Here is a 27,675-nt window from a genome sequence, read left to right as displayed (position 1 = left end):
AAGCCAATTTCATCCAAACTTCACAGGAATGTTCCTTTGGTGGTCCCCTTTAAAAATTGTTCAAAGAATTTAATTCCATGCAGAACTCTGGTTGCCATGGCAACCGAAAGAAAAAACTTTAAATATCTTCTTTTAAAAAACCCTAAGAGCTAGAGCTTAGATATTTGGCATGAAACATCTTCTAGTGAGTGTCTAACAAGTTTGTTCAAATAAAAGCCCTGGGGTCATTGATTTTCCCTATATGCATATAGTAAAAACTTTAAAAAAATATCTTTTAAAGAACCCAAAGAGCTAGAGCTAAGATATTTGGCATGAAACATGTTCTAACGGGTGTCTACCAAGTTTGTTCAAATAAAAGTCCTGGGGTCAAAATTGGCCTGCCCCGGGGGTCATTGATTTTCCTTATATGTGTATAGCAAAAACTTAAAAAATCTTCTTTGAAAAAACCCAAATAGCTAGAGTTTAGATATTAAGCATGAAACATCTTCTAGTGAGTGTCTACAAAGTTTGTTCAAATAAAAGCCCTGGGGTCAAAATTGGCCCCGCCCCGGGGGTCATTGATTTTCCTTAAATGTGTATAGCAAAAACTTAAAAATCTTCTTTGAAAAAAACCCAAAACGCTGGCGTTAAGATATTAAGCATGAACATCTTCTAGTAAGTGTCTACAAAGTTTGTTCAAATAAAAGCCCTGGGGTCAAAACTGGCCCCGCCCCAGGGGTGTCATTGTTTTTAACTATATGTGTATAGTAAAAACTTAAAAAATCTTCTTTGAAAAAACCCAATGAGCTAGAGCTTAGATGTTTAGCATGAAACATCTTCTTATGGGTGTCTACCAAGTTTGTTCAAATAAAAGCCCTTGGGTTAAAATTGGCCCTGCCAGGGGGGAGGGGGGGGGAGGCCTATATACTGGTGAGCGACCTCAGGGCCATCATGGCCCTCTTGTTTTATTTTTTAGCTGACCTGTCACAAAGCGACCTGGTGAGCTTTTTGATCCTTTTTCGTCCGGTGTCCGTCAATCCGTAAACTTTTACTTTAAACAACATCTCCTCATAAACCGCTTAGCCAATTTCATCCAAACTTCACTGGAATGTTCCTTTGGTAGTCAACTTTAAAAATTGTTCGAAGAATTTAATTCCAAGCAGAACTCATGTTGCAATGGCAACCGAAAGAAAAACTTAAAATATCTTCTTTTAGAAAACCGAAAGAGCTAGAGCTTAAGCTGCGGTCTCACTTACTCCCTGCAGAGTCCAGGACCATCCCGGTAAGTTACCCGGACGATCCGGGGTGAAATTATCACACTAACCCTGGCAGCGCTACGGTTATTCCCAACTAACCAACCAGGATGCGCTCCGTATCATTCAGGCAGAGCCCATGTGGTGCTACGGTTCATGCTGGTGCTTCCCAGGTCGTTCCTGGATGACGCCTGAAGAGCCCCTGTTGACCCAGGCAGAGCCCCGTTCGATCCAGGCAGAGCCCAGGACGATCCAGGCAGAGCCCCGGTGGATTGAAAACGCGCAAAAATGATCACATTGATACATAATTTTTAATTTATATAATATCTATTGTTCCAGAATAGTAATTCTGACCTGAACAAGGCAACAATATGCACATCTCCTCTTGGTATTGAAGGTTCCCATAAAGTTTTGTTGAATTCCAGCAAGTAGTTGCAGAGAAGTAGCGCGGAAATGATTATTGTTCTATATGCATACTGCATAACTAATCAAGGACCATAACTCTGAGTTAAAGTGTCTGACCAAAACAAGCTGACAATATGCGCATCTCCTTTTGGTATTGAAGGTTCCCATAAAGTTTCATTGAATTCCAGCCAGTAGTGGCTGAGAAGTAGCGCGGAAACGATTTTTGCTCTATATGCATAATGCAAAACTAATCAAGGGCCATAACTCTGAGTTAAAGTGTCTGACCGGAACAAGGCGACGATATGCGCATCTCCTCTTGGTATTAAAGGTTCCCATAAAGTTTCATTGAATTCCAGCCAGTAGTTGCTGAGAAGTAGCGCAGAAACGATTTTTGCTCTATATGCATAATGCAAAACTAATCAAGGGCCATAACTCTGAGTTAAAAGGTATGACTGGAACAAGGCAACGATATGCGCATCTCCTCTTGATATTGATGATTCCCATAAAGTTTCCTTGAATTCCAGCCAGTAGTTGCTGAGAACTAGCGCGGAAACGAAATTCGGACGGATGGACGGAAGGTCGGACAGGTGGAAGGATTATAGCTTGTGACACTAACACCTCTGGTGCTAGGATTCCTGTTGATTCTACACTGACTGAAAAATACAAAGGCAAAAATACAAATCTCATAAATAAGTCATAATTAGATAATATGTTCATTTAATCTTAATCATTGTGCACATGTCTTTATGAATTTGAAACTTTTCTTTGTTACTGGAGATGTTTCAACTTGACAAAGCACTTTAAAGAGCCTGGTCAGACTGCATGATGGTACATGTTATCTGGCTCTATATGGCTGACACTGGCAACTTATTATTGCTGCTAGCACTTAACAACTTTACACTGCAGTTTCCAAAGTCTGCTCATGTGTTTTTCTTGGTATTATTGTAGATTTTTATAACTAACTTCCTTATATTATATGGCCCATCAATGCTTGACAATATTAGATGTACAGTATTTAATCAAATTGTACAAGAACAGCATATACAAAGCAAATAACCATCAATATATAGTGGAATTTTATTTATGGAAAGTTAATATCAATACTTACATATAAAATGGTCTCGGACCCTGGTTAATTTGACCAAATCTTTTAAGTCATCATGTCTGAACACTTCTCGACTACATGTATCTTTACGAGGATGAGCTACTCTAGCTTTCTGTTCACCTATATACAATGCACATTATTACTTGTTCTGTAACATTCTTCATTTAAATGTCATAATTAATTTAATCTGACTATACTAGTAATACAATATACTAATAGATTGTTTGTTTTGTTTGGTTTTACAGCTCACCAACACAATTTAGGTAATATTGTGCAAAAATAGGAAAGATGATTTTGGCTAACCTAGGGTGTAACAGGCCTTAAGCAACACCTGCGGTCCAAACTACCTCACTTACTGGAGATGCATAGACTCCAATAATTCAAACCTATTAAGTTGCCTCTTAACGAACGGTGGCTGCAATTAAAGGCAACCCCTCAGCCACAAGGAAGATATACTAGTAGTGAATAGACATATATATGTAATATGACTTTGGTAAGTTATTTCGGATATACTTAATCCCACAACATAAACTCAACACAACCAACATCAGGTGGTCACCACTACATGCTTACTGATTAATCTTAAACATTGGTACCTTGATGGCATGACTGAGATCACTAAATGTAGTACTAAGTGTAATACTTGGTAAACTTACCATCTACCATATCAAGTTCAATAACTCCTGGAGAGAAACATCTCTGTAACTTCACGGCTAATTCTCCTGTTATAGGCTTTAACAAAGTAATATCTGGTAATAGTCTGTAGGAGGCTGTAGCTACAAACACAAAATGCAAATCTTAACTACAGTCTCCGTAACTTTAAAATGAAATATTTCATTTCTTAAGATAATGGCATAAAAGTATTGCTGTCTTTAATTTTATTGAACTACCACGTGACCAGATTTTCCATGAGAGAACGGAAACGTGAAGGTCAAGGTCATTACGGAATTATTTACTAGAAAAGTCACTTAAACTTGGCTTAATCTTCAACAAAAATGTGCTACAAAAAGCACATCTGTATGGGACATAAAGCATTTGTCTCTTTTTCTACCAAGAGCGTGGGTCAGGTACTTTTTAACCTTATACACAAGTACATTCCTATTAAATTATCAACAATTATCATCCTTAGTCACTCCAAAGGTTTTACCAGAATCAGATATGCATCTATTTGACCAGTTACATCACAAAAACTTCACATCTTCTTACATAAATATTAAGCTAAGAATGTAAAAAACTGTTTTGCAGACTTTAAAAAGGAGTTATTGAAATATAATATATAAATTAAATATGGACTTACATATACAAAGTAGTTCTATGACAAAGTATACAAATGCTGAAATTTTAGTGAAAAATTAGTGCATGCATTATCTTTCAAATTAAGTTACTGACCATTAGTAACTCTATATATTGCATTGCCTTTGCCTGGCCTGCCTAAAAAATTTATATTAGCCTAAAAAAACTTTTAACTGTTTGTCCTTAAATTTTGATTTATTGATACTGAAATCAGTCTTTAACAATGTCAATGAAAGTCTTGGCCAAGTACATTACATTTCAGAAGGTGAAATGCCATATAATATTTTGCTGCTTGGGCGAGTTAAAAGTTAACAAACTATTATGCTGAATTAGGATCTACCAATACTAATCAATCAGTGTTGTACTTACCAACAGGTGAGAACTTGGCATGATCTTGTCCAATACCTTTTACACAAAATAACTTCAAATCTAACTCCTGAAACATGTTAATAACTTCACCTAGGTATTGGGAAACTTTCCATAATACTTCTTATGGGACTGATTTATTTCTTTGTTCCCCTACTTTTAGACAAGAGTTTAGTACTCCGAAAGTAAGATTTAGTTCACATTCTCCTACTGCTCGGTGTGATACAAATGATGGATTATTACGTAAAGGTGATAGTCATAGCTTACCCTTCTATACGGGAAGTGCTCGTGATGACTTAGATACGTCTATCCCGGGGGTTAAAGGGACTGATTTTGATAAAAAGCCAATGCTTTCCCCTTTAAAAACTGATTATACTGTTCACAAAGCGTAACATTAGTAGCGTTACCTCACCGGTTATGATAAATACATGCCAGACACCGGTGCCACATACTTTATCGAACCATTATTCGCAAAGTGTAGGTTTTCCGAGTTATTTATCTCGAGGAAACGCATTTATGCCTAGAACTTATAGTGCTCCGATGAACACTATGTACTCGGGTATTACAAATACTCGGCCATCTTCGGTTATGAATATAAGTCCCGATCATTTCGATGGTACTACTAGTGAATGGTCCGATTATATTATTCATTTTGAGCAAGTAGCCAACTGGAATAGTTGGGATGATCAACAAAAAGCATGCATGTTAACAATTAATTTGCGGGGGGAAGCACAGCGATTACTGTCTACATTACACCCTTCTCAACTTGCAAGTTATTCGGAAATTAAGCGTGTGCTAACGCAAAGATTTAGTCCACATGAACGTGAAGTTGCCTTTCGCTGTGAATTCCGTAATCGGAAAAGAAGCAAGGGTGAATCCGTTTCGGACTATGGTTATGCACTACGCAGATTAGCTCAAAAAGCATTTCCTTTAATGCACAGTGATGCTTTAGAAACATGTATTATTGACCAATATATTCATGGATTAGGTACTTTTGAATTAAGAAAGCACGTACAATTTACGCATCCTATTACTTTGGATCACGCAATTAGTGCTGCCGTAGAATTTATGTCATTACAGGGTTCGGTAGATAAAATGACAAAACCATTAGATGATGAAAGGAAGTTTAGACGAATTAAAGCAAATAATGTGTTCTCTTTTTGATCAAAAGTTTGAGCAAAAATTTCAAGAAATGACTGATTCTTACAATAAGAAAACATAATTATAGAACTCAGTATAAGCCACATAATCCCTCAAGATTTTATCAAAACACTGGTATTGATAGGCCTTCAATGAGACGCAGTAATAGCCCTATGCATAACTATAGTAACGCGTACCCCCACAACCAAGGTGTAAATTATAAATATGATTCTACTACAAACACCAGTTATAACTCCCAGTCTAGATATCAACAAAATACGACACAGGGAAATTCTTTTTATGACAAACCTAACTTTAAAGACATACAGTGTACTTACTGTCATAAAAAAGGTCACATTGAGAGTCGTTGTTATTCTTAGAGAAATGCTTTGAATCAGGAAAACTAGGTCAGATTGAGGTTGAGGCCCAAACGTCAGTCTGTAGTCAATTGTTTAGGCCTATAAAAACACATATTAGTGAACCTAGTACAATTATTCGTACTTCATCTCAATCTAAGGGAGATAATAATCTTACAAAAGATTCATTGCCTGAAATGACATATAGTTCAACTTTGAATTATAAAAACAAACTTTAAGTAAGCAGTATATTCCAGAAATTATAGTTACACCCCCTCCGAATGATGTTAAAAATGACCAAAAGCTTATTTCTAGTAAAATTGAGGGTCAAAAAGTAGTACAACCCAAACCGGAAGTTATGGGTCATAAAGTATATCTAAAAACGAAAGTGAAAGTAGATCTTTAGCTGTCAAAACTGAAAGTTGTCAAAAATCTGTCTCTTCGGTGCAAAACATAATCAGGCAAAACTCTGAGAAAAGTGAATTAATTTCAGAAATTAAAAATGTTGACAAAACTTCTTGTTATAATGTTAAAGCAGATTTAGGCTCACTTAAAGGTGGGATGTTAATTGATACTGGAAGTCCTAGCTGTTTCTATCTTATCAAGTTCATGCTATAAAAGGCTTCAAAATAAACCCAATTTAGTCTTTACTTCTATGCAATTGTCTAATGCTAAAGGAGCAAAATTACAAATTGCTAGGAAATGTGTATTAAACTTTGAAATAGAGCATATTTCTTTCTCTTTTGAATTTGTTGTAGCTGACATAGAGGAGAAAAATGGCATATTAGGCATTGATTTCTTTAAGAATTATAATGCAAGTCTTCAAATACACAAACGTGTGCTATTAAACAAGATTAGGAAAAGCAAGAATTCATAACTTCAACTCTAGAATATGTACAATGGTACAGTTCACCGGCTTACTTCCTAGGAAAGAAGCATACTTAAACAACTTAAATCATAATAACATGAGTGTGTTAAGTCCAACGCACAAGTACTGGTTTGGAGATAAAGAAGATAATGGTACAAACATGCATAAATATGCAGTTGTGACAAATGAAACGAAATACTTGGGATTATTAAGGTGGTTGACTTCAAACCACTTGCCCCTCACCGCTGTGGGTTCGAGCTAGCTTACGGAACGTCGGTGGTTCTACTCGGGTGCCCGTTTGTGCCTGAAATAATGCACGGACGGGCACCGGAGGTCTTCCTCCACCAGTAAAGCTGGAACGTCGCGATATGACCTATACTGTGTCGATGTGACGTAAAACCAAAAAAAAATGGGATTATTAGATTTAAACCCTACTTTAAGCCATCAATCTTATTTAATCTTTGAGAGAACCAACCAGTTGCATATTCAGACAAAGATAAATATGCAAGAACTGATGACATGGCTTTAAAGAGTAAAATATTACTAATAAACAGGATAATCTATATCCCAGACTTAGACTTATGTACAGAATGGATTGTAAGGAAAAATACAAGGTTTAAGTTATGAAGTCTTTTAGTGTTTGTATCAAGTTCTGGTAGATAAAGATATAGTACTTTCTCCTGTGTAGGTAATAGGAGAAGATGAATATGATAAACATCATTTTACTTTAACCCATTACTTCATATACACGCCTTTTAACGCCTTTTTCACCCCCCCCCCCTTTTTGTTGTCTCAAATGATGAAAAAATGCCTTATTTAGGCCCCAAACACTTGGTTTTGTTTGAGAAATGTTGTTAAAAAAAGTGACCTCTTTTTCGGCGCGGCCCCCCAACCAAAAGATACATCAGGGGGTTGCCAGAAGGGGGATGTGCCCCCTTCTGTTTGGGGGGTTTGAAGGGGGGCGGAGTCCCCCTCATCGCCAAGAAAATTTTGGACTTGTGAGAGGCTGTAAATGACCCCAGATTGATCATAAGGTAACGTGTAACCAACGCTGAAAAGCATTTGACTCTATCTCAATCCATTGAGAAGTTGCAGCACTTTGAAATCAATTTTGATGGAAAAAATCAACGCAAAATAATGATTTTTGGCAATTTTGAGATGTCCCCTCGTTGCCATGGTAACAGAAAATTTAAGCCTGAGCATGTTGTTGCAAGGGTAATGGTCCAGTCAACATTTGTGCCAAGTTTGATTAGTGTTGAAGCAGTTTTTATAGTATTATAGCAATTTGAACTTGTAACGGGAGACTTTTCAATGAAAACAGCCATTTTTCACAAAATGCTCATGAAGCAATGGGTTAAAAAATGAAATGCACAGTTGTTTGCATTGAATAATGTGTTGATACACATAAACATAATTTGATTTTGTTAATAGTTTTATAAATCATTGTGTTTGTAAAATCTTATTGAAAGTGAATAGAATACAAATACTTGTATTTATTCTGTTTAAGTACACTTTCAACATGGTACATCTGAAGGATTGTCATTGATTATTATACAATTGTTTTTAAAACAAATGTTAATTCTTGTTAAATTTTTCAGACTTCATGCATATGTACATGTAGCTGAGGTTGATTATCCCACACAAAAACTGTATGCTTGCATTTGTGGAACATCATGGACATCCATACTCCGTCAGCTACGAAGATTATACCTGTTCGATTCCTGAATGGTCTACAGAAAGACATTTCATTAACTAGCAGGATCTACAGTGTATATAATAAAAGTCTGAAAAAGAAACTGCAAGTAGCTCAAAACAAAGTCATAAGGTTTATAAAAGATTACCATCCAAGAACTAGTTTAACTCCTTCTGATTTTACAGATGTTAACATGTTAAATATTGAAAACAGAGTAAAACAACTAAGACTTAATCATATGCATAAGATTTTTTATAATAAGTGTCCAACTTATATGAAAACAAACTTTGTTCGGATGTCTGATATACACAATTACAACACTAGGTCAAATAAGTCTAATTTTTCAATTCCTCATTGTAATAAGACATGTAATGGCACTTTTTTCTATAATGGTATTAAAGATTGGAAAAGTTTGCCAGACGATGTAAAATGTATATCAAATCCAACTTTATATAAAACTTCTGTTAAAAGCCATCTTGCTTCAATTTGGGCTGAGCAACATCAAAGTGATTTTTTATATTACTGAGTGGCGACATAAGTACGCCAAACTTTATTATATTTTTAGTTATCTTATGATTTCCTGTGCCTTTCTTTCTGTGATAATGCAAAACTACTGTGATAATATAGCATATAAGTGTTAAGATACGGATCCAGTGAGTATTTTTTCCCCCTTTTTTCTGTGATAATGCAAAACTACTGTGATAATAAGATTCTAAGAATATTTTGTAGATTATCTCATTGTCTATTTTTATTTGAGAAATGAATGTCTCTCTGGTTTCATCTTGTTTCCATCTATTTGGTTAACAGGACCCCATTGGAAATAAGCACACCAGCTTCACGGGCTATCCTTGTAACCATAGATCACTCTTAAACAAAACCTTTGTATTGAAATTTTATTGAAATTTTATTATTATTTATTTATTTAATATCTTCTTTTTTCTCTTTTTTTAAAAAAAATTAGGTTAGACAATTTAGTTCTTTTATATCATGTCTATCAGTAACTTTGCTAATTATAATTCTGACTGTTGTAGTCTTAATCTGAATTGTGATTTTATTTATTTATTTTTTTTTTATAAATTTTTCCAATGCCTCATCTGATTTCAGTCATTAACTTAATTTATTTAATTTATTATTTATATGAAATGATATTTTAATTTGTTAAACTGTTATTTTATATATATGTATATCTTATTATGTAACTGTGATCTATGTTGTTTCAAAAATAAAAAATAAAATAAATAAAAATAAATAAATCTCGTAGTGTTAAATTTATAAAGTATTGTGTTATACTTTATTAATAAGAGTAATTTGAAGGTAGCGTCCAACACCACCATCCTAGCCACTTGTTGGCAATTAACCATTTCCCTCATGAGCATATTGTGAAAAATGGCCGTTTTCATTGAAAAGCCTCCTGTTGCAAGTTCAAACTGCTATGAAAATGTTTCAATACTAATCAAACTTGGCACAAATGTTGACTGGACCATTGCCTTTGTACCGACATGCTCAGTCTTAAATTTCCTGTTACCATGACAACGGAATCCGAGTTAGCTCGGCCCTAAAACGTACTCGGGGGGGGGGGGGCGGGGCGAGTCAGCTTGGCCCTATTCCAACTCGGCACGGGTCAACTCGGCCCACTTTTCAATTATTAATATTTAGGTTTGTGTTTTCACTATTTATTGTAATTATACACGGATTGACAGTTTCCGAACTAGCAGCAGACAGGCTTTTCTTATCAGTAGAATTGCGAGTAAAGATAACCGATTGCGTATCTCACTGTATCTCTGACCTCTGACTCGTGGTAAGTTTAACCATAAATTTAAATACCTTCAGTGTCAAACAATGTGTGGAAATATACACTGAGAGGAAGCTAAGATCACCAGCTTTTAATTGATGTAATAAATTTTAAAATCGGACATTTAATCGCCCCAAACCACAGGCACTAGACACAATTAATTTACCTCTATATGCTCATAATACTATATATAAAGAATATTCTTTATATGTAGTATTATGAGCATATAGAGGTACATTAATTGTGTCTAGTGCCTAATTTACCTCTATATGCTCATAATACTATATATAAAGAATATTCTTTATATGTAGTATTATGAGCATATAGAGGTAAATTAATTGTGCCTGTGCCATACATGTGAACTTTTTTCAATGATCAAGTGGGAGATTTTTCTTCAAAAAGAGGGAGATTTAAGAATTTGCAATAAACAAAGAAGGAAGTTCTGACATCAAAAATAGGGAGATTTCTTTAATTTGTGAAAATACCCCTTATTTTAAGACAAATCTTTGAAAATATGGCTGAAAAAAGTGGGAGTCTCCCGCCTAAAGTGGGAGAGTTCACATGTATGCTGTGCCCCAAACACGGCTAAATTTGCATTCTTTTGCAAGCGAAGGGAAACTAAGGAAAACAACTCTTGTTTTTTTCACTCGATTTACCTCGGTTATTTACGTAGTTCATAAAGAGACAGACAGAGAGAGTTTATAAATATAACAAAGAGCAAACAGTGCTTTATATTACATTTATTGTTACAAAATTATAATACAAATTAACAAGTGAAGAGGCAGGATAGACTAGTACATGTATATTTTATTTACACAAAAATACAAAATAGTAACCTCAACATGACAATCATCATCAACAACAAGATATGTATAATACTTCTACTATGATATTAAACATTTAATGACTAACTGTACAGACAAATATGATTAAAACAAAACAAAAACAAAAATCAAATATTTTAGACAAATATGATACAAAGATCGAAGACAAAAAACACAAAACATCTATTTTTTTACATAACAAAACATATATTGTTTACATAACAAAACATACATTTTTTACATAACAAGACAGCCGTCATCGACAGCACCACCAACAGCACCACAAACTACATCCTCGTCATTTCATCAAAACACTCTACGACGGTCCGTACAATGATGAACACGCTTTCAAAAAAGCTGTTGTAGTAAGCTCTGATTCTTGGTACCTTTCCCAGAGGTCTTGAAGGGTTCGTTCCATCCTGGTTGTACGTGCTGATCTTGCCCTGTTCAGATCTCCCGTCTAGCTGTAGTGTCTGACCAACGGTGTCCGCTTCCCTACGTAGCAGAGGAACTAGCCTGTAGAAGGACATAGAACATCCACCTGCCTTCCTGTCAATACGATGATGCCAGCCTGGAAGGACATAAAAAATGTGTAATTAATCTTAAATTAGCAATAATGGATAAATATGCATGTAAATTATTATTTTAAGTTAAACGAATCGTAATTCGTATTCAACAGAGTAATAATGCATTAAAGTGGTAAATGTTTTTTTATGAACTAAATAGATATGAGAAGTAGTGGTATATACCAGTATTTTCGCTACTAAAGCAGACTTCATTAACTCTTCATTAAATCAAATAACTTATAAACTTATAAAAAAAATATTGTCATTACCTTCTACATCATTATTCGTCCGTACCGGCTGGCGGAATACACACCACAAACTCACTGGGAATGAGGGATTCCCAATCCATTGACTTTCCAGGTAGATACAGAACGCTACAATCTGAGGGTTTGTGGCTTGTCCCTGCAGTTCCCTGAATGTTGGCACTATATGGTTGACTGGAAGAAATGGAAGTGCCATCAGCTGACGCAAATACTTGAGTCTGAAAAAGTAAATATTCAATAACCAAAACATACCATATAAATATTTAATTTCTTTATCAAGTAAGCAGAAACATACATGTTCATTGCAATTAGGTAACAAAAACAATGATCATAATGATTCTAATAATTCATCGGGCCTGGATGGTAAGTTCAGTGTACGTATCATTTTACACTTATATTCTATTTATAGGATATAGATATAAATATCTAGTTTAAAAAAGAAGCGTTACTTACGTTCTTCCTTGCATTGTAGGTGGTGGATAGCCCATTGGCTTGGACCTGCCGCCAAACCTCCTGACACCAGTGGAAGACACACCCCTTTATATCTACATCCTGACCGAACACTTCTCGTACTGCATTCCATGCCGCTAAATTATAAAATTAACATTATGCAATACAAATACAAAAAAAAAATGTTTAATCAAGAATTATATGAAAGCGGTTTTCAACTTGGGTCTGTTTATTTGATAGTTTATGCCATTTAAATCGTTATATTTTATGTAAATTATGAAGTATGAAAAAATGAACTTGATATTGTAAATAACGAAGAGTACAAATAATATATACATACCGAGCTCAAAGTCCAGCATGAACCCCACAACTGACACACTTTCCAATTTGTCTCGGATAGCCTTCAACACCTGAAAAGAAATAATGAGTTAAATTTATGTATTCTGTGTATTCCGCCGTTTTACTCACATATCACGACTTGTTTTATATATTTATATGGATTGCACGTACAGCATAAACTAAACTCTTGTAAAGATTTCTCGATTTTTAAGAAATTACAATTTAAATCTGTAGGTTATTTTTGATACTTATATTTTAACACATATCGACTTTAGCATTTAAGAAACATTGTACATACGGCAACATAATCAGCGGCGGTGCGTCTTGACATCAAACAGAAGATTAAGGGGAATTGCTGGCACTCATCATCTTCTTGCACAAAGGCATGTAGACTCTATCGACATTAGTTGTCCACGCTGAAAGGGCTGACCGACAATCTGAAAAAAAAATTGTAATTGTTTACAGATCTCATATGCTTCTTTATCTTTTGGATAAATTTTCCTTTGTCAATGTATACGAGAACATCTCAAAATTGCCAAAAATCACTATTTTGCCTTGATTTTTACCATCAAAATTTATTTCAAAGTGCTGCAACTTCTAAAGGGATTGAGATAGAGTCAAAGGCTTTTCAGCGCTGGTTACACATTACCTTAGGATCGACCTGGGGTCATTTTTAGCCTCTCACAAGTCCAAAATTTTCTTGGCGATGAGGGGGGCAGTAGTCCCCCTTCAACCCCCCCCAAACAGAAGGGGGCACATCCCCCTTCTGGCAACCCCCTGATGTATCTTTTGGCTGGGGGCGGCGCTGAAAAAGTGCTCACTATTTTTAGCAACATTTCTCAAATTGGACATTTTTTCACTATTTCGGGCCTAAAAGAGGGGGGATCAAAAGTGCGTCGTTACGCGTATATATGGGGTAAAGGGTTAATAGTTCAGAGAACCTGGGTAAAGTGCCGTTTCAAGATATATTTGTGATCACGTGTCGTGCCATTTATATTATAAGTCTGTCCAGAGCGCCACTGAGTGTTGGGCTCGAATCAGCTTGAACCACTGATAATAAACCGGCACTATTACACACTTAACGACTTAAAAGCTAGGTGAAACAACGGGTGAAGACACACATAACAAGAAAATCAAAAAATTTAAATTTTCAAGACCATGTTCTTTTAACTCGACACGTGTGGCGCGATAGCTCAGTTGGTTAAACCACTGACTATCACTCCTGAGGTCCCGGGTTCGATCCTGGGTTACACCCTTGGGATTTTTCAGAGACACTTTCAGTGTTTCCCACCTACATAGAGGTGTACTGGTAAGAAATCCAGGTAATCCTCGCATGTATCAGTGCTATACACTGGGCATGTAAAAGAACCAAGGGGTCTATTCAATAAGAGCTAGGGACTGGTTCCCGGATTCCCTTGTATCTTAAAGCTGTTTCTTAAATGTATACAATGTATACCTGCCTGTAACACTCGTAAGAGGGGTTGGCAGTATCCAGAGATAGATAGATAGATAGTGTCCTTATTTCTTTAATTCTTTCAATGTTGACGCAATTGCACGTTCACATTTAGCATTTTTAGTATGAAAACCGACACTATTCGCATGATTAGAAGGATTCGTCCTATTGACGGTTCGCTTGTTAAGAAACTTGTCTTAAATTAATAAAAAAAATCCGATATATTTGATAACTTCATACGAATGTGAATATTCCTCAAAGGTCTCTTAATTTTAAAGAAAAATGTGTTACTTTTTAATTAGATGTTATTATAAAATTCACTAATAATAAATAAAACCCGCAAATATAATTTAGGACGAATTATTAATAGTGCGAATTGTTCGGTTCCTGATGTCTCGCGGAAAAGGGCCGAAACATCTAGGGGCCGATTTTTGCATAGGGGTCGATTTGGTTTGGGGCCGAAACGTCCTGTTTGCGATGTTCATTATGTTTTTATATCAAATCCTGTGTTATTTTGATTTAAAAAACTATTATTGACAAAATTGACAATTAATAATCAAATCTATAATTATTATAGTATTTATCATTTTATATTATACAGATCTTATAAAATACATAATTTATGGTGTGCATTAAAGTTTGTTTGCAAATGGCGGATGGTAATTTTTTTTAATAATTTTAATTCATTCTTTTTGACATTACCCCACTTTTGTAATGGGTAAAGAACCAACTCCTCTTGAAAAAGTAACGAAAGATGCAGATCTTCTTCGCAAGCAGGTAATATATGTTTTAATTTAAGAGAGTTTTCCAGCGACATAAAAATATCAAGAAACATGTCTATTCTTGAACAAATTATATTTTGTTATTTTTGATCATGTTGACAATATGACAAGTTAATTGAAGATATGATGGATCATCATGATTTTTATTGTGTTCAAATAAAAAGAAATTAATGTTAAGTGTCATGCTAGCCTCAAACATTTAAAAATGCATCAACAGGGATGTTGCCTGCTGCACAGTAAATTTTTCAAAAATAGAGATCTACATGTAATCACGGATTTATAATATGAAATTAGGTGCTACCTATGGCGCGGAAAGTTCTTATGAACTATGGTTGAGCATAACATGTTTATTGTACATGTAAACCAGATCTTTCTTGCAGGTATTTTGTACTGTAAACAAAACAAATAAATTGGTGGTGTTCAACCTATCCTCGGAGCGCTCAGAATATTCTGACAATCTCTGAACATAAAGGGGGACCACTGCGCAGGCGTCGGCGTTTGGAAAATCCTGTCCGCCATTTTTTGTTAATCTCTAATCACAGTTGTTGTTTTAACGTTATTTTTAATGTGCTAATTTATCAAAAAGGATATGTAAAGTAACTTTTTATATTTATAATCTTTACTATAGTTCTTATCAATTAAATGCATGTTTACTTTCTGATTTTGCACATCATTCTCTCACCGGAAGTGTTATTTAGCAGATGCTAGCAATAGTCTAAATTATGAAGACGCTCATTAAAAGCACTCTAATATCTTTATTTAGCTCAAAAGGATTTCAAAATGGCGGCGCCCAGTTAACTAAGGATTTTTTCACAGCTCATTAGGTATAGGATATATTTTTTTTGAAATTTTCATTTAGTTTTAATTTGATTTCATTTGAATTGATATGCGTCATACATGTTATCTAAGAGCGCTACAGCCCTCGCGGGGCCTTTGGCCCCGCTTGGACTTTCCGCGTATTACAGGGATCGGACACTCCCAGTTAACCCTAATATGAAATTAGGTGCGCGGAAAGCTCTTGTGAATTCAGGGGTTTTTTTTGGCCGATTTTATAGCCGTTATTCGGTCATATTCCCAATTAAAAATAGTATGTTTTTTTCCCAATTTTGATACAAAAATTCCCAATCGAAAACTTAAAAAAAAAATTTTAAAAATCGATCTTTTGGGGAACGTAAAATTAAGCAAATAGCCGGCGTCTAAACAACCCACGTGTTAAGTAGACGCTTGATTTCTTAGTATAAGTTTATCGAGCGTCTTGCGATACCTACGACCTTCGAAAGTGAAAGTAAATCAAAATGTTTCACACGTTAAAAAAGCACTGATAAAAACAAAAAAAATGATTTAATGTTTACGCAAGCGACTCTCTCCGAAAAGAGTTGTACTTCTGAAACGGTAACGGCGAATGAAACTGCAAGTGCTAATGGGAAATCCTTCAACGGTGACCGTGAGTTACCACAATGATGTTCCTTCTCGGGGTTTTAAAAGTTCTAGCGACGAGTTTAAATCAGATACAGTTGTCCCTGTCAATGATCAAATGTTATTCAGTTCCAACAAATACGAGTTGAAGTATGCATTGTTGTTTTATAGTGGTGCAAAAGTTTGGTATTTTTGCAAATTGTGCGAGTTTTTTTCAGCTACAGATGACAGATAACTCATTATCATATAAATTTGCATGATAGACATTGAGAGAATATTTGTTTTTTGAAATTTATAATTAAGAAATTTTATTTAAAAATGACATTCTTGTTCAAATAAAATTTACCAAATATGTATCAATGTATGAAAAACAGATAAAAACAAAATGATAAGATTTACTAAATTTTATTCAGAGTCAATTACTATATCTATAATGTATGCACAATACAATAACATAACATTAAAATAAACACTGTTATTTTCATCATATAATTTTATTTCCTATTTTATAAAAACTAAAAAGAACTATTAGTTACACACTTCTAAAGGTGCTAATTAAGTAATTAATAAACCTGTGTTTATAATGCTTTATTCAAAATTGTTTCACACTTCTAATTGTTCTTATCTGTTATATAAAAACATATTTTATTTAATCAATATTTTTATGGTTTTTAAATTTTGGATAACAAAAAAAAAATGAAATAATAAATACATGTAGACTTATAGCTGATAATTCTTTCAGAACTCATATTTATAATTATTTTCCCAGGGAAATTTCACTATATTTATGTCAAAAAAATCTTCTTCATGAATGTAGTTGTTTGCAAGTATGTGTTATATTATATATAATATTAACCCATAATGGTATTTATTTCATATATTTATCAAATTTAAAAAGTGGTGATGAAAACACCAGGGTTTTGAGAGTGAAACATCCAGGGGTGAAACATCCAGGAGGTGTAAAGTCAAAACACCATACAATAACACAGTTCAAAAATTTGAAAATCAGAGACCTACTTTTGTGAACTAAATCCTATAATATAAGAAAAGGAATATATTGCCTCAGAAAACTTGAAAATGTTGTGGGTTTTTTTCCCAATTTTGGGCAAAATGCCGCTAAAATTCCCAATCTCAAGGGTATGGGTCATGTTCCCAAAATACTGGAAAAAAACCCTGATTCCGAAAATTTCCAAACTTAAAGGATGACCACTGCGCATGCGTCGGCGTTTGGAAAAACCCGTCCGCCATTTTTGTTAATCTCTAATCACAGCTGTTGATGTTTTAACGTTATTTCTAATGTGCTTATTTATCAAAAAGGATACGTTAAAGTAACATTTTTTATATTCATAATCGTTAATACTATAATTCTTATCAATGAAATGCATGTTTATTTTCTGATTTAGTACATCATTCTTTCACCGGAAGTGTTACTTAGCATGCGTCTGCTATCAGTAGTCTTAATTATGTTGACGCTCATAAAAAGCGCTCTGATATCTATATTTAGCTCAAAAGGATTTCAAAATGTTGGCGTCCAGTTAACTAAGGATTTTTTCACAGCTCATTAGGTCTAGGATATTTATTTTTTTGAAATTTTCATTTAGTTTTAATTTGATTTCATTTGAACTGATACGCTCCATACATGTTATCTAAGAGCGCTACAGCCTTCGCAGGCCTTTGACCCCGCTCGGACTTTCCGCATATAAATGCTTAAATATCTTGTCGATTGATAATTTACCATCGCTAAGCGTAAATGCCTGTTCGCAACGGATACCTTCTGTACAAAATACCATATAGCATAAAATAGTACTTCATTGTCTCAATCTGATGAAATATGAATTAATATGAGATTAGATGCTACCTATGGCGCGGAAAGCTCTTATGAACTATGATTTTAGCATAACATGTTTAGTGTAAATGTTAACCAGATCTTTCTTGCAGGTATTTTGTACCATAAACAAAACAAATAAATTGGTGGTGTTCAACCTATCATCGGAGCGCTCGGAATATTCCGCAAATCTACGAATGAAAGGGGGACCACTGCGCATGCGTTGGAGTTTGGAAAATCCCGTCCGCCATTTTTGTTAACCCATTACTTCATGAGCATTTTGTGAAAAATGGCTGTTTTCATTGAAAAGTCTCCCGTTACAAGTTCAAATTGCTATAATACTATAAAAACTGCTTCAACACTAATCAAACTTGGCACAAATGTTGACTGGACCATTGCCCTTGCAACAACATGCTCAGGCTTAAATTTTCTGTTACCATGGCAACGAGGGGACATCTCAAAATTGCCAAAAATCACTATTTTGCGTTGATTTTTTCCATTATAATTGATTTCAAAGTGATGCAACTTCTCAATGGATTGAGATAGAGTCAAATGCTTTTCAGCGTTGGTTACACGTTACCTTATGATCAATCTGGGGTCATTTATAGCCTCTCACAAGTCCAAAATTTTCTTGGCGATGAGGGGGACTCCGCCCACCTTCAAACCCCCCCAAACAAAAGGGGGCACATCCCCCTTCTGGCAACCCCCTGATGTATCTTTTGGCTGGGGGGCCGCGCCGAAAAAGTGGTCACTTTTTTTAACAACATTTCTCAAACAAAAACAAGTGTTAAGGGGCTAAATAATGCATTTTTTCACCATTTGAGACAACAAAAAGGGGGGGGGGTGAAAAAGGCGTTAAAAGGCATGTATATGAAGTAATGGGTTAATCTCTAATCACAGTTGTTGTTTTACGTTATTTTTAATGTGCTAATTAATCAAAAAGGATATGTTAAAGTCTCTTTTTATATTTATAGTCGTTGCTATAATTCTTGTCAATGAAATGCAGGTTTATTTTCTGATTTTGTACATCATTCTTCCACTTAGAATGCGTCTGCTAGCTACAGTCTGAATTATGTAGACGCTCATTAAAAGCGCTCTGATATCTATAGTTAGCTCAAAAGGATTTCAAAATGGCGGTGCCCAGTTAACTAAGGATTTTTTCACAGCTCATTAGGTCTAGGATATATATTTTTTTGAAAGTTTCATTTAGTTTTAATTTGATTTCATTTGAATTGAAACGTGTCATACATGTTATCTAAGAGCGCTACAGCCTACTTTCCGCGTATAAACATAGGGAGACGCTCAAAATCCCCTTGATCATAATCACCTTGGTTGATAAACGACATAGTGATCGAAATCCCCTCAACAGAAATGACAGGGTTATCATAATCCCCTTGGCAAAAATAAAGGGGTGGTCATAATCCCCTCAGTGGGTAGTCAAAATCCCCTCAAATAATGTGAAATGGTTGGGAAATTTCTTTTCTTATTTTTCTTTTTAGTTCAATGAATTTAAGAACCAACTGCTTCAAGAATTGCTGAAAAAAAAGAGAAAAGCATACAAACAATTAAAAGGTGTATGTTTGTCACAGCCAGTTAATAATGACACCCTTTATTGATGTCATTATTGCTGAGAAAATTGTAAAATACAAACAAATAAATGATAGTTGATTATAATTAATCATTGCAATTATAGTTATATGTAACAAACAATCAATTAATCTTTGCAATGATAAACACCTTTAAAGGCAAATTTGTTGCACACTAGCTTTAGATCTTTCCAGATAATAACTTAAAATGAGGCTATTAATTGCAGTTTGCTATCTAAAATTACTTCATCTTTGTTTTACTTAACTGCAAACTGTTATTTTGTTGGGTATATAATATGATGGCTCTCTGCAATAGACATGAATACCCAAAATGGAATTCATTACAAGTAACAAAGGTTCTCGTAAGCTTCTGTATGAAGGTTATGCCTACACAAAGAAAAATGAAAATAAGTCCTCAATGCGGTTGGAATGCTCTCAGAGAATTGGTCTGAACTGTAAAGGTGCACTGACTACTGATTTACATGTAAGTATATAATCAATAATAATCATTTGGTACATTGAACATGAGATAAACTAATATGTATCAATTGTGCAAATTATGCCTGAATTAATTTTTTTCGTCTTATTATTTTTTTTAACCTTTGTATAGCACTCTTTTTAAGTAAAGCAAAAGAGATTACATGAAAATATTAATGGAGACATAAAGCACATCATAATAAAAGTATGCATAAATCTGAATTATAATAGGTAAATATTAATTTCAGCATGCTAACTTTATGTTCTATTTCTAGGTGTCTTCTGTCAAATCTGAAACCGTGCACAGTCATGCTCCTGACAAATTTGCAATGCAGGCACTTAAAGTCCGCAGTGAGATAAAAGCATCTGCTGAAGCTAACCTTGGTAAACCCGGACAGATAGTAACAGATAAATTATCGCTGCAGCCTACAGAGGTGAGTTAATAAATAAGACTCATAGAAATCCTGTAAATTTCAAAATTGTTCTTTTTTAAATTTCAACATGCTCTGTAAAATGCACATGGGTCTTCTCATGAAATAAACCACTTTGGAAATTTATATTAGTAAGATTACTTTTAATGATGATATTAATGATATAATGACAATACTGATGAATATGTTAAATGCCCAGAATGTACAGACACAAAGGCCAGACAAACAACTGTGAAATAGGAAAATGAAATAATTGAATTGAGTGCATGAAAACTGTTGCTTTATTTTTACTTCAGGTTATTGCTGCCAGTTCCGTAAAGAGTTTGAAGCAAACTGTGAGACGCGCCAAGAGAGGAACAGCACCTAAGAACCCATCAACAATCAGAGATGTTCCTGTTCCTTTCCCTATTGAGTTTGCAAGTAATGTCATCTACGACGAGTCTCCAGACAACCGTATCCTCATCTTCGCCACTAATGACGGTCTTCGCCTCCTAGATAGTGCATCCAGATGGTTTATGGATGGCACCCACTCTACAGCGCCCTCTCAGTTCCAACAACTTTTTGTCATCCGTGTACCTTTAGGTGAATCCTCACCAGCAGAGACTGAAAGTTTTGTGCTCACAGTACGCAAGTGGCATTAAATCCCTTGAAGACTTCTTGGGTGCTCTGGGACAGATTATCAAAATAAAATAATGTCGGTGCTATGTAAATTCTGTGAATGTGCTAACATATGTAAAATGTGCTGTCAGAAAATAAATAAGAGTGAAATATTATGTCTGGTTTTATATTTTATATTAACATGAAAATGACAACATTGGAGTATTTAAAAATAACCTGTATTATATTGCTAAAGTATACTCCATACTCTTTCCTCTTCTCAATGTAACTGCTGTTTGCAACATTTCTTTATGTAACACAATAGTTTAGCTGGAGTGACAAAAGATCAAAGGAAAAAGAATATTGAGTAAAGGGGGTTGTTTTTCACAAGTAGAGGGGATTTTTACCACCCCATCATTTTTGCCAAGGGGATTTTGACTATCCATCAAGGGGATTATGAACACCCGGTCATTTCTGTTGAGGGGATTTCGATCACTATGTCATTTTTCAACCAAGGGGATTATGATCAAGGGGATTTTGATATACATTCATAAACATAAATTATGTTAACTGTTTTCAATTCAAATTTTCAAACATTTTTGCCATTGTTGGCATTATAGTGGTAAAAAAAAATTTGTGATTGAAAAAATTGCAACATCCATCCCCCTCTCATAAAATATCCAATTATAAAACAAGGAATTCATAAAACAATACTCATAAAAAACAATGTTTTGAGTGCTTATTGGTGCATATAATAACAAGCTGTATATTGGGAGCTGTGTATATTGTATATTGGGAAGTGTGATATATTACAAAACAGTAGGGGTGCCAATTAAGGGTGGTATATATAATGCTTAAAAACAGTAGGAGGAACTACCATATCTGTTTCAAGAATGTCTGTCATTAAGTATTAAAGCTGTAGATCAATTAAGTCAAAGGATTTATTGAACTCCAAATTTTTTTAGGCTAAATATGTAGTCAATGAAAAATAAACAAATAAAGAAATATAATTCAACACCCTGATTAAAATTTTTAGATTTTTTTTTCCCCCAAAAAAAACTCAAGCTTATTTTCATACAATTTGACCCATTTAATTATTGTTAATAAAGTGAAAGAAACTTGTAAGTAAAGGATATGATTAGGATTCCTGTAATGAAAAAGTTGGGATAATTGTGAAAATTATTCTGTAAATAAACCCTTCTCAAATTATTTTGCACCTATAAATTTTATTGAATGACAAGTTAGTTCATTAAGTTAAGCAGTTCATGTACACTAAAACATTTACACAGAGAATTATTAAAAGTTAGAAATAATGAGATTATGATACTGAATCATAATGAAATCTTTGGATAATGCTGCTAACATTCCACATTAATTTACTTAAAATTTCATCAAATCTATAGAACTTAATTGCAACAATTTAAAATCTTATATTTTTTAATGAAAATTTTTAATTGTGTATAATTTATTATCCCCCGCCGAAAAGGCGGCAGGGGATAATATAGAAATAGTCTCCGTCCGTCCGTCCGACATTTTTGTCCAGAGCATATCTCAAAAAGTATTTGAGATATCAACTTGAAACATCATAGGTGGATAGACCTCATTGAGGAGGAGTGCAGTGCACAAGAATGATAACTCGACCTTGCATAATTTTTGAGTTAATGCCCTTTGTTATTTTTCAAAATTAATTTTTGTCCAGAGCATAACTCAAAAAGCCTTTGAGATATCAACATGAAACTTCATAATTATGTGCATAGATCTTACTCAGGAGGTGTGCAGTGCACAAGAATAATAACTCTACCTTTCATAATTTTTGAGTTATTGCCCTTTGTTATTTTTCATACTTATTTTTTCACCTGAGTGGAGCATAACTCAAAAAGTATTTGAGATATCAACATGAAATGTCATAGGTGGATAGATCTTATTGAGGAGGAATGCTGTGCGCAAGAATGATAACTCTTCGCTATATAATTTTTGAGTTATTGCCCTTTGTTCTTTTTCATACTATTTTGTCCGGAGCTTATCTCAAAAAGTATTTGAGGTTTCAACTTGAAACTTCATAGGTGGATGGATCTCATTGAGGAGGAGTGCAGTGCACAAGAATGATAACTCTACCTTGCATAATTTTTGAGTTATTGCCCTTTGTTATTTTTCAAAATTAATTTTTGTTCAGAGCATAACTCAAAAAGCCTTTGAGATATCAGCATGAAACTTCATAGGTGCATAGATCTCACTCAGGAGATGTGCAGTGCACAAGAATGGTAACTCTACCTTTCATAATTTTTGAGTTATTGCCCTTTGTTATTTTTCATACTTAATTTTTCACCTGAGTGGAGCATAATTCAAAAAGTATTTGAGATATCAACATGAAATGTCATAGGTGGATAGATCTTATTGAGGAGGAATGCTATGCGCAAGAATGATAACTCTTCACTATATAATTTTTGAGTTATTGTCCTTTGTTCTTTTTCATACTATTTTGTCCGGAGCTTATCTCAAAAAGTATTTGAGGTATCAACTTGAAACTTCATAGGTGGATAGATTTTACTGAGGAGGGGTGCAGCACACAAGAATGATAACCTACCCTGCACTATTTTTCAGTTATTGCCCTTTGTTATTTTCAGCCATCAGTATTCACATAGGTTTCAAATCTGTAATCACTTCAGTCATAAGTTTTCATTACCAAAAGACCTCTTAAAATTGAATTATTCTGCTCTACTATATTACATTCTTCCAATGAGCAAACCCATTCAGCAGGGAATGGCCATGTTGACATGGCTCTTGTGTATTTAGTAATGAGAAATTCATGCTTGCATATGTTTCAATCTGAAAACTTCTTATTTGCTTCACACTGTATCATATCTTTTACAAATATAAATCTTATTATTTAACTAAAGTACTTTGTGAATAATTTCATGCATAGAAAGGTACCGTTGGTATGAGATTCTCTCTTTAACGTTAATGCATTATCTGGAAACAAAGATTCTTTTATTCAATAAGCAATGTTTTTATTTTATTCCAAACATTTCAGTGTTCATTCAAATGTAAGATAAATGGAAGAAAACTAAGTCAATGAAACTTTTCATTGTGAAAAGGAAATAGTAAGAAACTACATAATTGTCGGGTATTTCTACATTTTTCTCATAATTTGTTCAATTATTTTACATTAATTGTACTATACAAAGCATAATACTCTTATAAATTTTATTACTTTAGTATAAAACCAAAAAAAGTATGAATATGAGCTTTAAACATCTAGTGTAACATCCGTCCCCCCAAAAATGTAACATCCGTCCCCCTGATACAATTCATTTTTGGATTATCTGACAAGAAATATGCATACGAAAGTCCTATAGTTTCTACTGTTAAATAAGAAATGTGTTTGCATATTTGATTCAAGTATAATTTGGTGTACCTATCCTTGTTTTTTTCATGCCCCCACAAAGTGGGGAGCATGTAGCGTTGCATTTGTCCGTCCTTCCATATGTCTGTCCGAGCAAACATTTGATATTTATGAGCTTCATTCCGTAGTTAAATAAAGAACAAAAACTCATAAAATTCAAATTCAGAGCTATTTTTTTGTTTTTATGAGCTAATTTAGCTTATGGACTTACTTCCAGGTGTAGTTTATGAGCTGATTTGCCTCTTAAATATCAAAAGTTGGTACGTCCATCTGACGTCCCGAAATCTTGTGAACGCAACTCCTCTTAAACCGGATGGCAGATTTTGCATAAACTTCCAGGGATGAACAACCTTAATGTGTAGATGGTATCAAAGGAAGGCATTTTTGCTGCGACCAAATTTAACAGAATTATGGCCCTTTGTTGATTTTTTCACTATATACCATATAGAAATTTTGTGAACGCAACTCCTCTTAAACCGGATGGCAGATTTTGCTTAAACTTCCAGGGATGAACAACCTTAATGTGTAGATGGTATGAAAGGAAGGAATTTTTGCTGCGACCAAATTTAACAGAATTATGGCCCTTTGTTGATATTTTCACTATATACCATATAGAAATTTTGTGAACGTAACTCCTCTTAAACCGGATGGCAGATTTTGCTTAAACTTCCTGGGATGAATGACCTTAATGTGTAGATGGTAGTAAATGAAGGAATTTTTGCTGTGACCAAATTTAACAGAATTATGGCCCTTTGTTAATTTTTTCACTATATACCATATAGAAATTTTGTGAACGCAACTCTTCTTAAACCGGATGGCAGATTTTGCTTAAACTTCCAGGGATGATTTTTAGTTTTGTTAGAGTAATTGCCCTTGAATTACAGTAGTATAAATTTGCAATTTTCAACTTGTTCATGCATAGCTCAAAAGGTATTTCACTTGTAGGCCTGAAAGTTGACTTAGTTGCTAACACAATTGGCCCATTTACTGTGCAGCAGGCAATGTAGAATTCTCTCTGTCATGTGCGAGGCTAGACTCGCTTTTCTTTGAAAATCCATTTTGGGGACAAATTCACCAATTTTGGTGCCAGATTGCTCAATTTTCAGGGCCGCATTGACCAACTTGAAATAATGGAGTGCCATATTGACCAATTTAGGGCCGGGTTCTTCAAAACTTATACATGCATAGAAGGATTTTAATATAACTTGGCACAAATGTTCACTATAGTGAGGCGGAATGTCGCATGCAATATTCAGGTCTGTGTGGCCAAGGTCAAGGTCACACATAGGGGGTCAAAGTTCAGATGTAGATATGAAAATGTGTATTTGGACAGGGATTTTTTTTTTTTGGCTTATTTTATAGCTGATATTTGGTCATATTCCCAATTGGAAATAGTATATTATTTCCCAATCCAGAGGAAAATATTTCCAATTGAAAGTTACAAAATAAAAAATATTGAATAATAAATTCTTAAATCTTTTAAAATAAGTGCTTCTTCACTGTTATGGTGTTTAAATGTTTGTAGGTGCCATCCTAGACAGTTAATCTGTGCATTCATTTAATCACTGCAAAATTTAAGTCATGGAGTTTTTCCCAATTTTTAACAAATCATTGCTGAAATTCCCAATTCCATGGGTATGGGTCACGTTCCCTAAGTCCTGGAAAAAAAACCTGTTGGACCATTTAGTCATCATTTATTGAGGGATTGAAACGCAAATTGTCATTATCATGACTACTGGTGTGAAACATTTAATTTAGGTTAATATAGTCAAGGTCACTAAAGATGATAAAAATCAAAATATTAACATATTGCCTAGAGCCAAACTTCTACATTTATCAGGGATTTAATGTAACTTGGCACAAATGTTCAACATTTTGAGGCTAAGTATTGTGTGCATAATCAAGTCCCTGCTACCAAAGTCAAGGTCACATAGAGAGGTCAAAGTTAAGATAAAACAGAAGATGTGTACAGGGACCATTTAGTCATCATTTATTGATGGATTGTAACACAAATGATAACTATCATGACTACAAGTTTTAGGTTAATATTTGCAAGGTCACTAGAGATGATAAAATATCCAGATATTGTCCGGATATTGCCCATAGCATATCTCCAATATGCATATATATAAGCCCACATCTCTGTCAAAAGCTTTTGTGATGCAGACAGGCGTATTTTGCGACGATGTTGCCCCTGTTTGGTACTTCATTTAAAGTTCACCAATTTTTATGGATTGTTTGTTTTTTTTGGCAAAAATTATCAAGTTGATATCTTTTTTATTTTTTTTTATTCTTTTTTAGGTTGAAAAGATAACAAAAGAAAGTTTAAAAAATGCTAATAACAAGAAACTGAAGGACAGAGAAGTTAAACTAAAGGCAAACTTTCGCAGGTAAGAAAAAAGTTTCTTTAGTTGAAAGTTACCAAAAATCGATAGGATTTTAAAATAAATTGATATAAACATAACTAATAGATCTACTTGTAATTGCATTCCTACCAACTTCCATATAAAATTGTTATCATAGAAAATATTTGATGAAGCCTCTATAAACAAAGATATAAATTTTTAACTTTAGATAATTGATTTCTGTCTGCATATAATGCTGATAAACAATGTTTTGTTTTGCAACTTGTCACACAATAAATTACAGAACATTAATGTAAATGAGTAATTGTACATAAAGACTGATGTCTGATAAATTTTTAGACATTGATTTTCAATGAGTCTCTGGTTAAATTTGCTAATATAGATATTTTTGCTATAATTATGTGACTTGCACTAATTATTTATTATTATAGTTGCTATGAGCTCAAACCCCAGATCACAGAATTGCTACAGAGGGCCGAGGAATTGACTGAGGTATAAAATTGGAACTTGTTTTTTTCCTAAATATTTCTTCTATATGTACATGTATCTTGGAATTCTTCCCTTTGACATTGATTGAATTACTTTGCAAAGAAGTGCCATTAGATAAATAATAAGGTACAATAAAGTTGAAATTGATAATGTTGATT

General features: G+C 34.1%; 3 protein-coding genes across 7 annotated transcripts in view; 1 reads left to right on the top strand and 2 right to left on the bottom strand.

The window, feature by feature from the left end:
* Positions 1-2,033: 2,033 nt before the first annotated feature.
* Positions 2,034-5,375, bottom strand: LOC132721029 (DNA-directed RNA polymerases I and III subunit RPAC1-like). Its single transcript, XM_060705280.1, has 4 exons — positions 4,405-5,375; positions 3,399-3,518; positions 2,746-2,862; positions 2,034-2,290 (listed from the first exon to the last, which is right to left on the bottom strand). Exons 1-4 carry the CDS (start codon positions 4,478-4,480, stop codon positions 2,034-2,036), a joined length of 570 nt encoding a protein of 189 aa, XP_060561263.1. The 5' UTR covers positions 4,481-5,375.
* A 5,683-nt stretch (positions 5,376-11,058) lies between these two features.
* On the bottom strand, positions 11,059-13,148 carry LOC132721027 (uncharacterized). 2 transcript variants are annotated; one of them, XM_060705275.1, is made up of 5 exons: positions 12,991-13,148; positions 12,694-12,763; positions 12,357-12,490; positions 11,910-12,121; positions 11,059-11,645 (listed from the first exon to the last, which is right to left on the bottom strand). In XM_060705275.1, exons 1-4 carry the CDS (start codon positions 13,021-13,023, stop codon positions 11,921-11,923), a joined length of 438 nt encoding a protein of 145 aa, XP_060561258.1. In that variant the 5' UTR covers positions 13,024-13,148; the 3' UTR covers positions 11,059-11,645; positions 11,910-11,920. The 2 variants fall into 2 exon arrangements, with proteins under 2 accessions (XP_060561258.1, XP_060561257.1); XM_060705274.1 differs by lacking the exon at positions 12,991-13,148 and having other exon boundaries at positions 12,694-12,862.
* A 1,618-nt stretch (positions 13,149-14,766) lies between these two features.
* Positions 14,767-27,675, top strand: part of LOC132721028 (nephrocystin-1-like) — a gene marked incomplete at its 3' end in the record, with an annotated part of 44,803 nt that continues 31,894 nt past the window's right edge. For all 4 annotated transcript variants that reach the window (XM_060705277.1, XM_060705279.1, XM_060705276.1 and 1 more), the window contains 3 exon segments: positions 14,767-14,922; positions 26,964-27,052; positions 27,460-27,520. In XM_060705277.1, the coding sequence (XP_060561260.1) occupies positions 14,860-14,922; positions 26,964-27,052; positions 27,460-27,520 (213 nt within the window).

The sequence above is a fragment of the Ruditapes philippinarum genome, unplaced genomic scaffold, assembly GCF_026571515.1.
Source record: "Ruditapes philippinarum isolate M1 unplaced genomic scaffold, ASM2657151v2 ctg6319_1_1_1_1, whole genome shotgun sequence".
NCBI classification, from domain to species: domain Eukaryota; kingdom Metazoa; phylum Mollusca; class Bivalvia; order Venerida; family Veneridae; genus Ruditapes; species Ruditapes philippinarum.
The sequence above is the reverse complement of the archived record's forward strand: the minus strand, read 5'-3'. Positions and strand labels throughout refer to the sequence as shown.

Excerpts from the sequence above, each read along its gene's own strand:
- LOC132721029 (XM_060705280.1), bottom strand. The coding sequence starts at position 4,480 with ATGTTTCAGGAGTTAGATTTGAAGTTATTTTGTGTAAAAGGTATTGGA. Across the intron at positions 3,519-4,404 it reads TGCCAAGTTCTCACCTGTTG|CTACAGCCTCCTACAGACTA; the intron begins GTAAGTACAACA and ends TTGTGTTTGTAG. Across the intron at positions 2,863-3,398 it reads TGAACTTGATATGGTAGATG|GTGAACAGAAAGCTAGAGTA; the intron begins GTAAGTTTACCA and ends CATTGTATATAG.
- LOC132721027 (XM_060705274.1), bottom strand. The coding sequence starts at position 12,391 with ATGGGCTATCCACCACCTACAATGCAAGGAAGAAC. Across the intron at positions 12,122-12,356 it reads CCTACAATGCAAGGAAGAAC|ACTCAAGTATTTGCGTCAGC; the intron begins GTAAGTAACGCT and ends TTACTTTTTCAG. Across the intron at positions 11,646-11,909 it reads GACGAATAATGATGTAGAAG|GCTGGCATCATCGTATTGAC; the intron begins GTAATGACAATA and ends ATGTCCTTCCAG.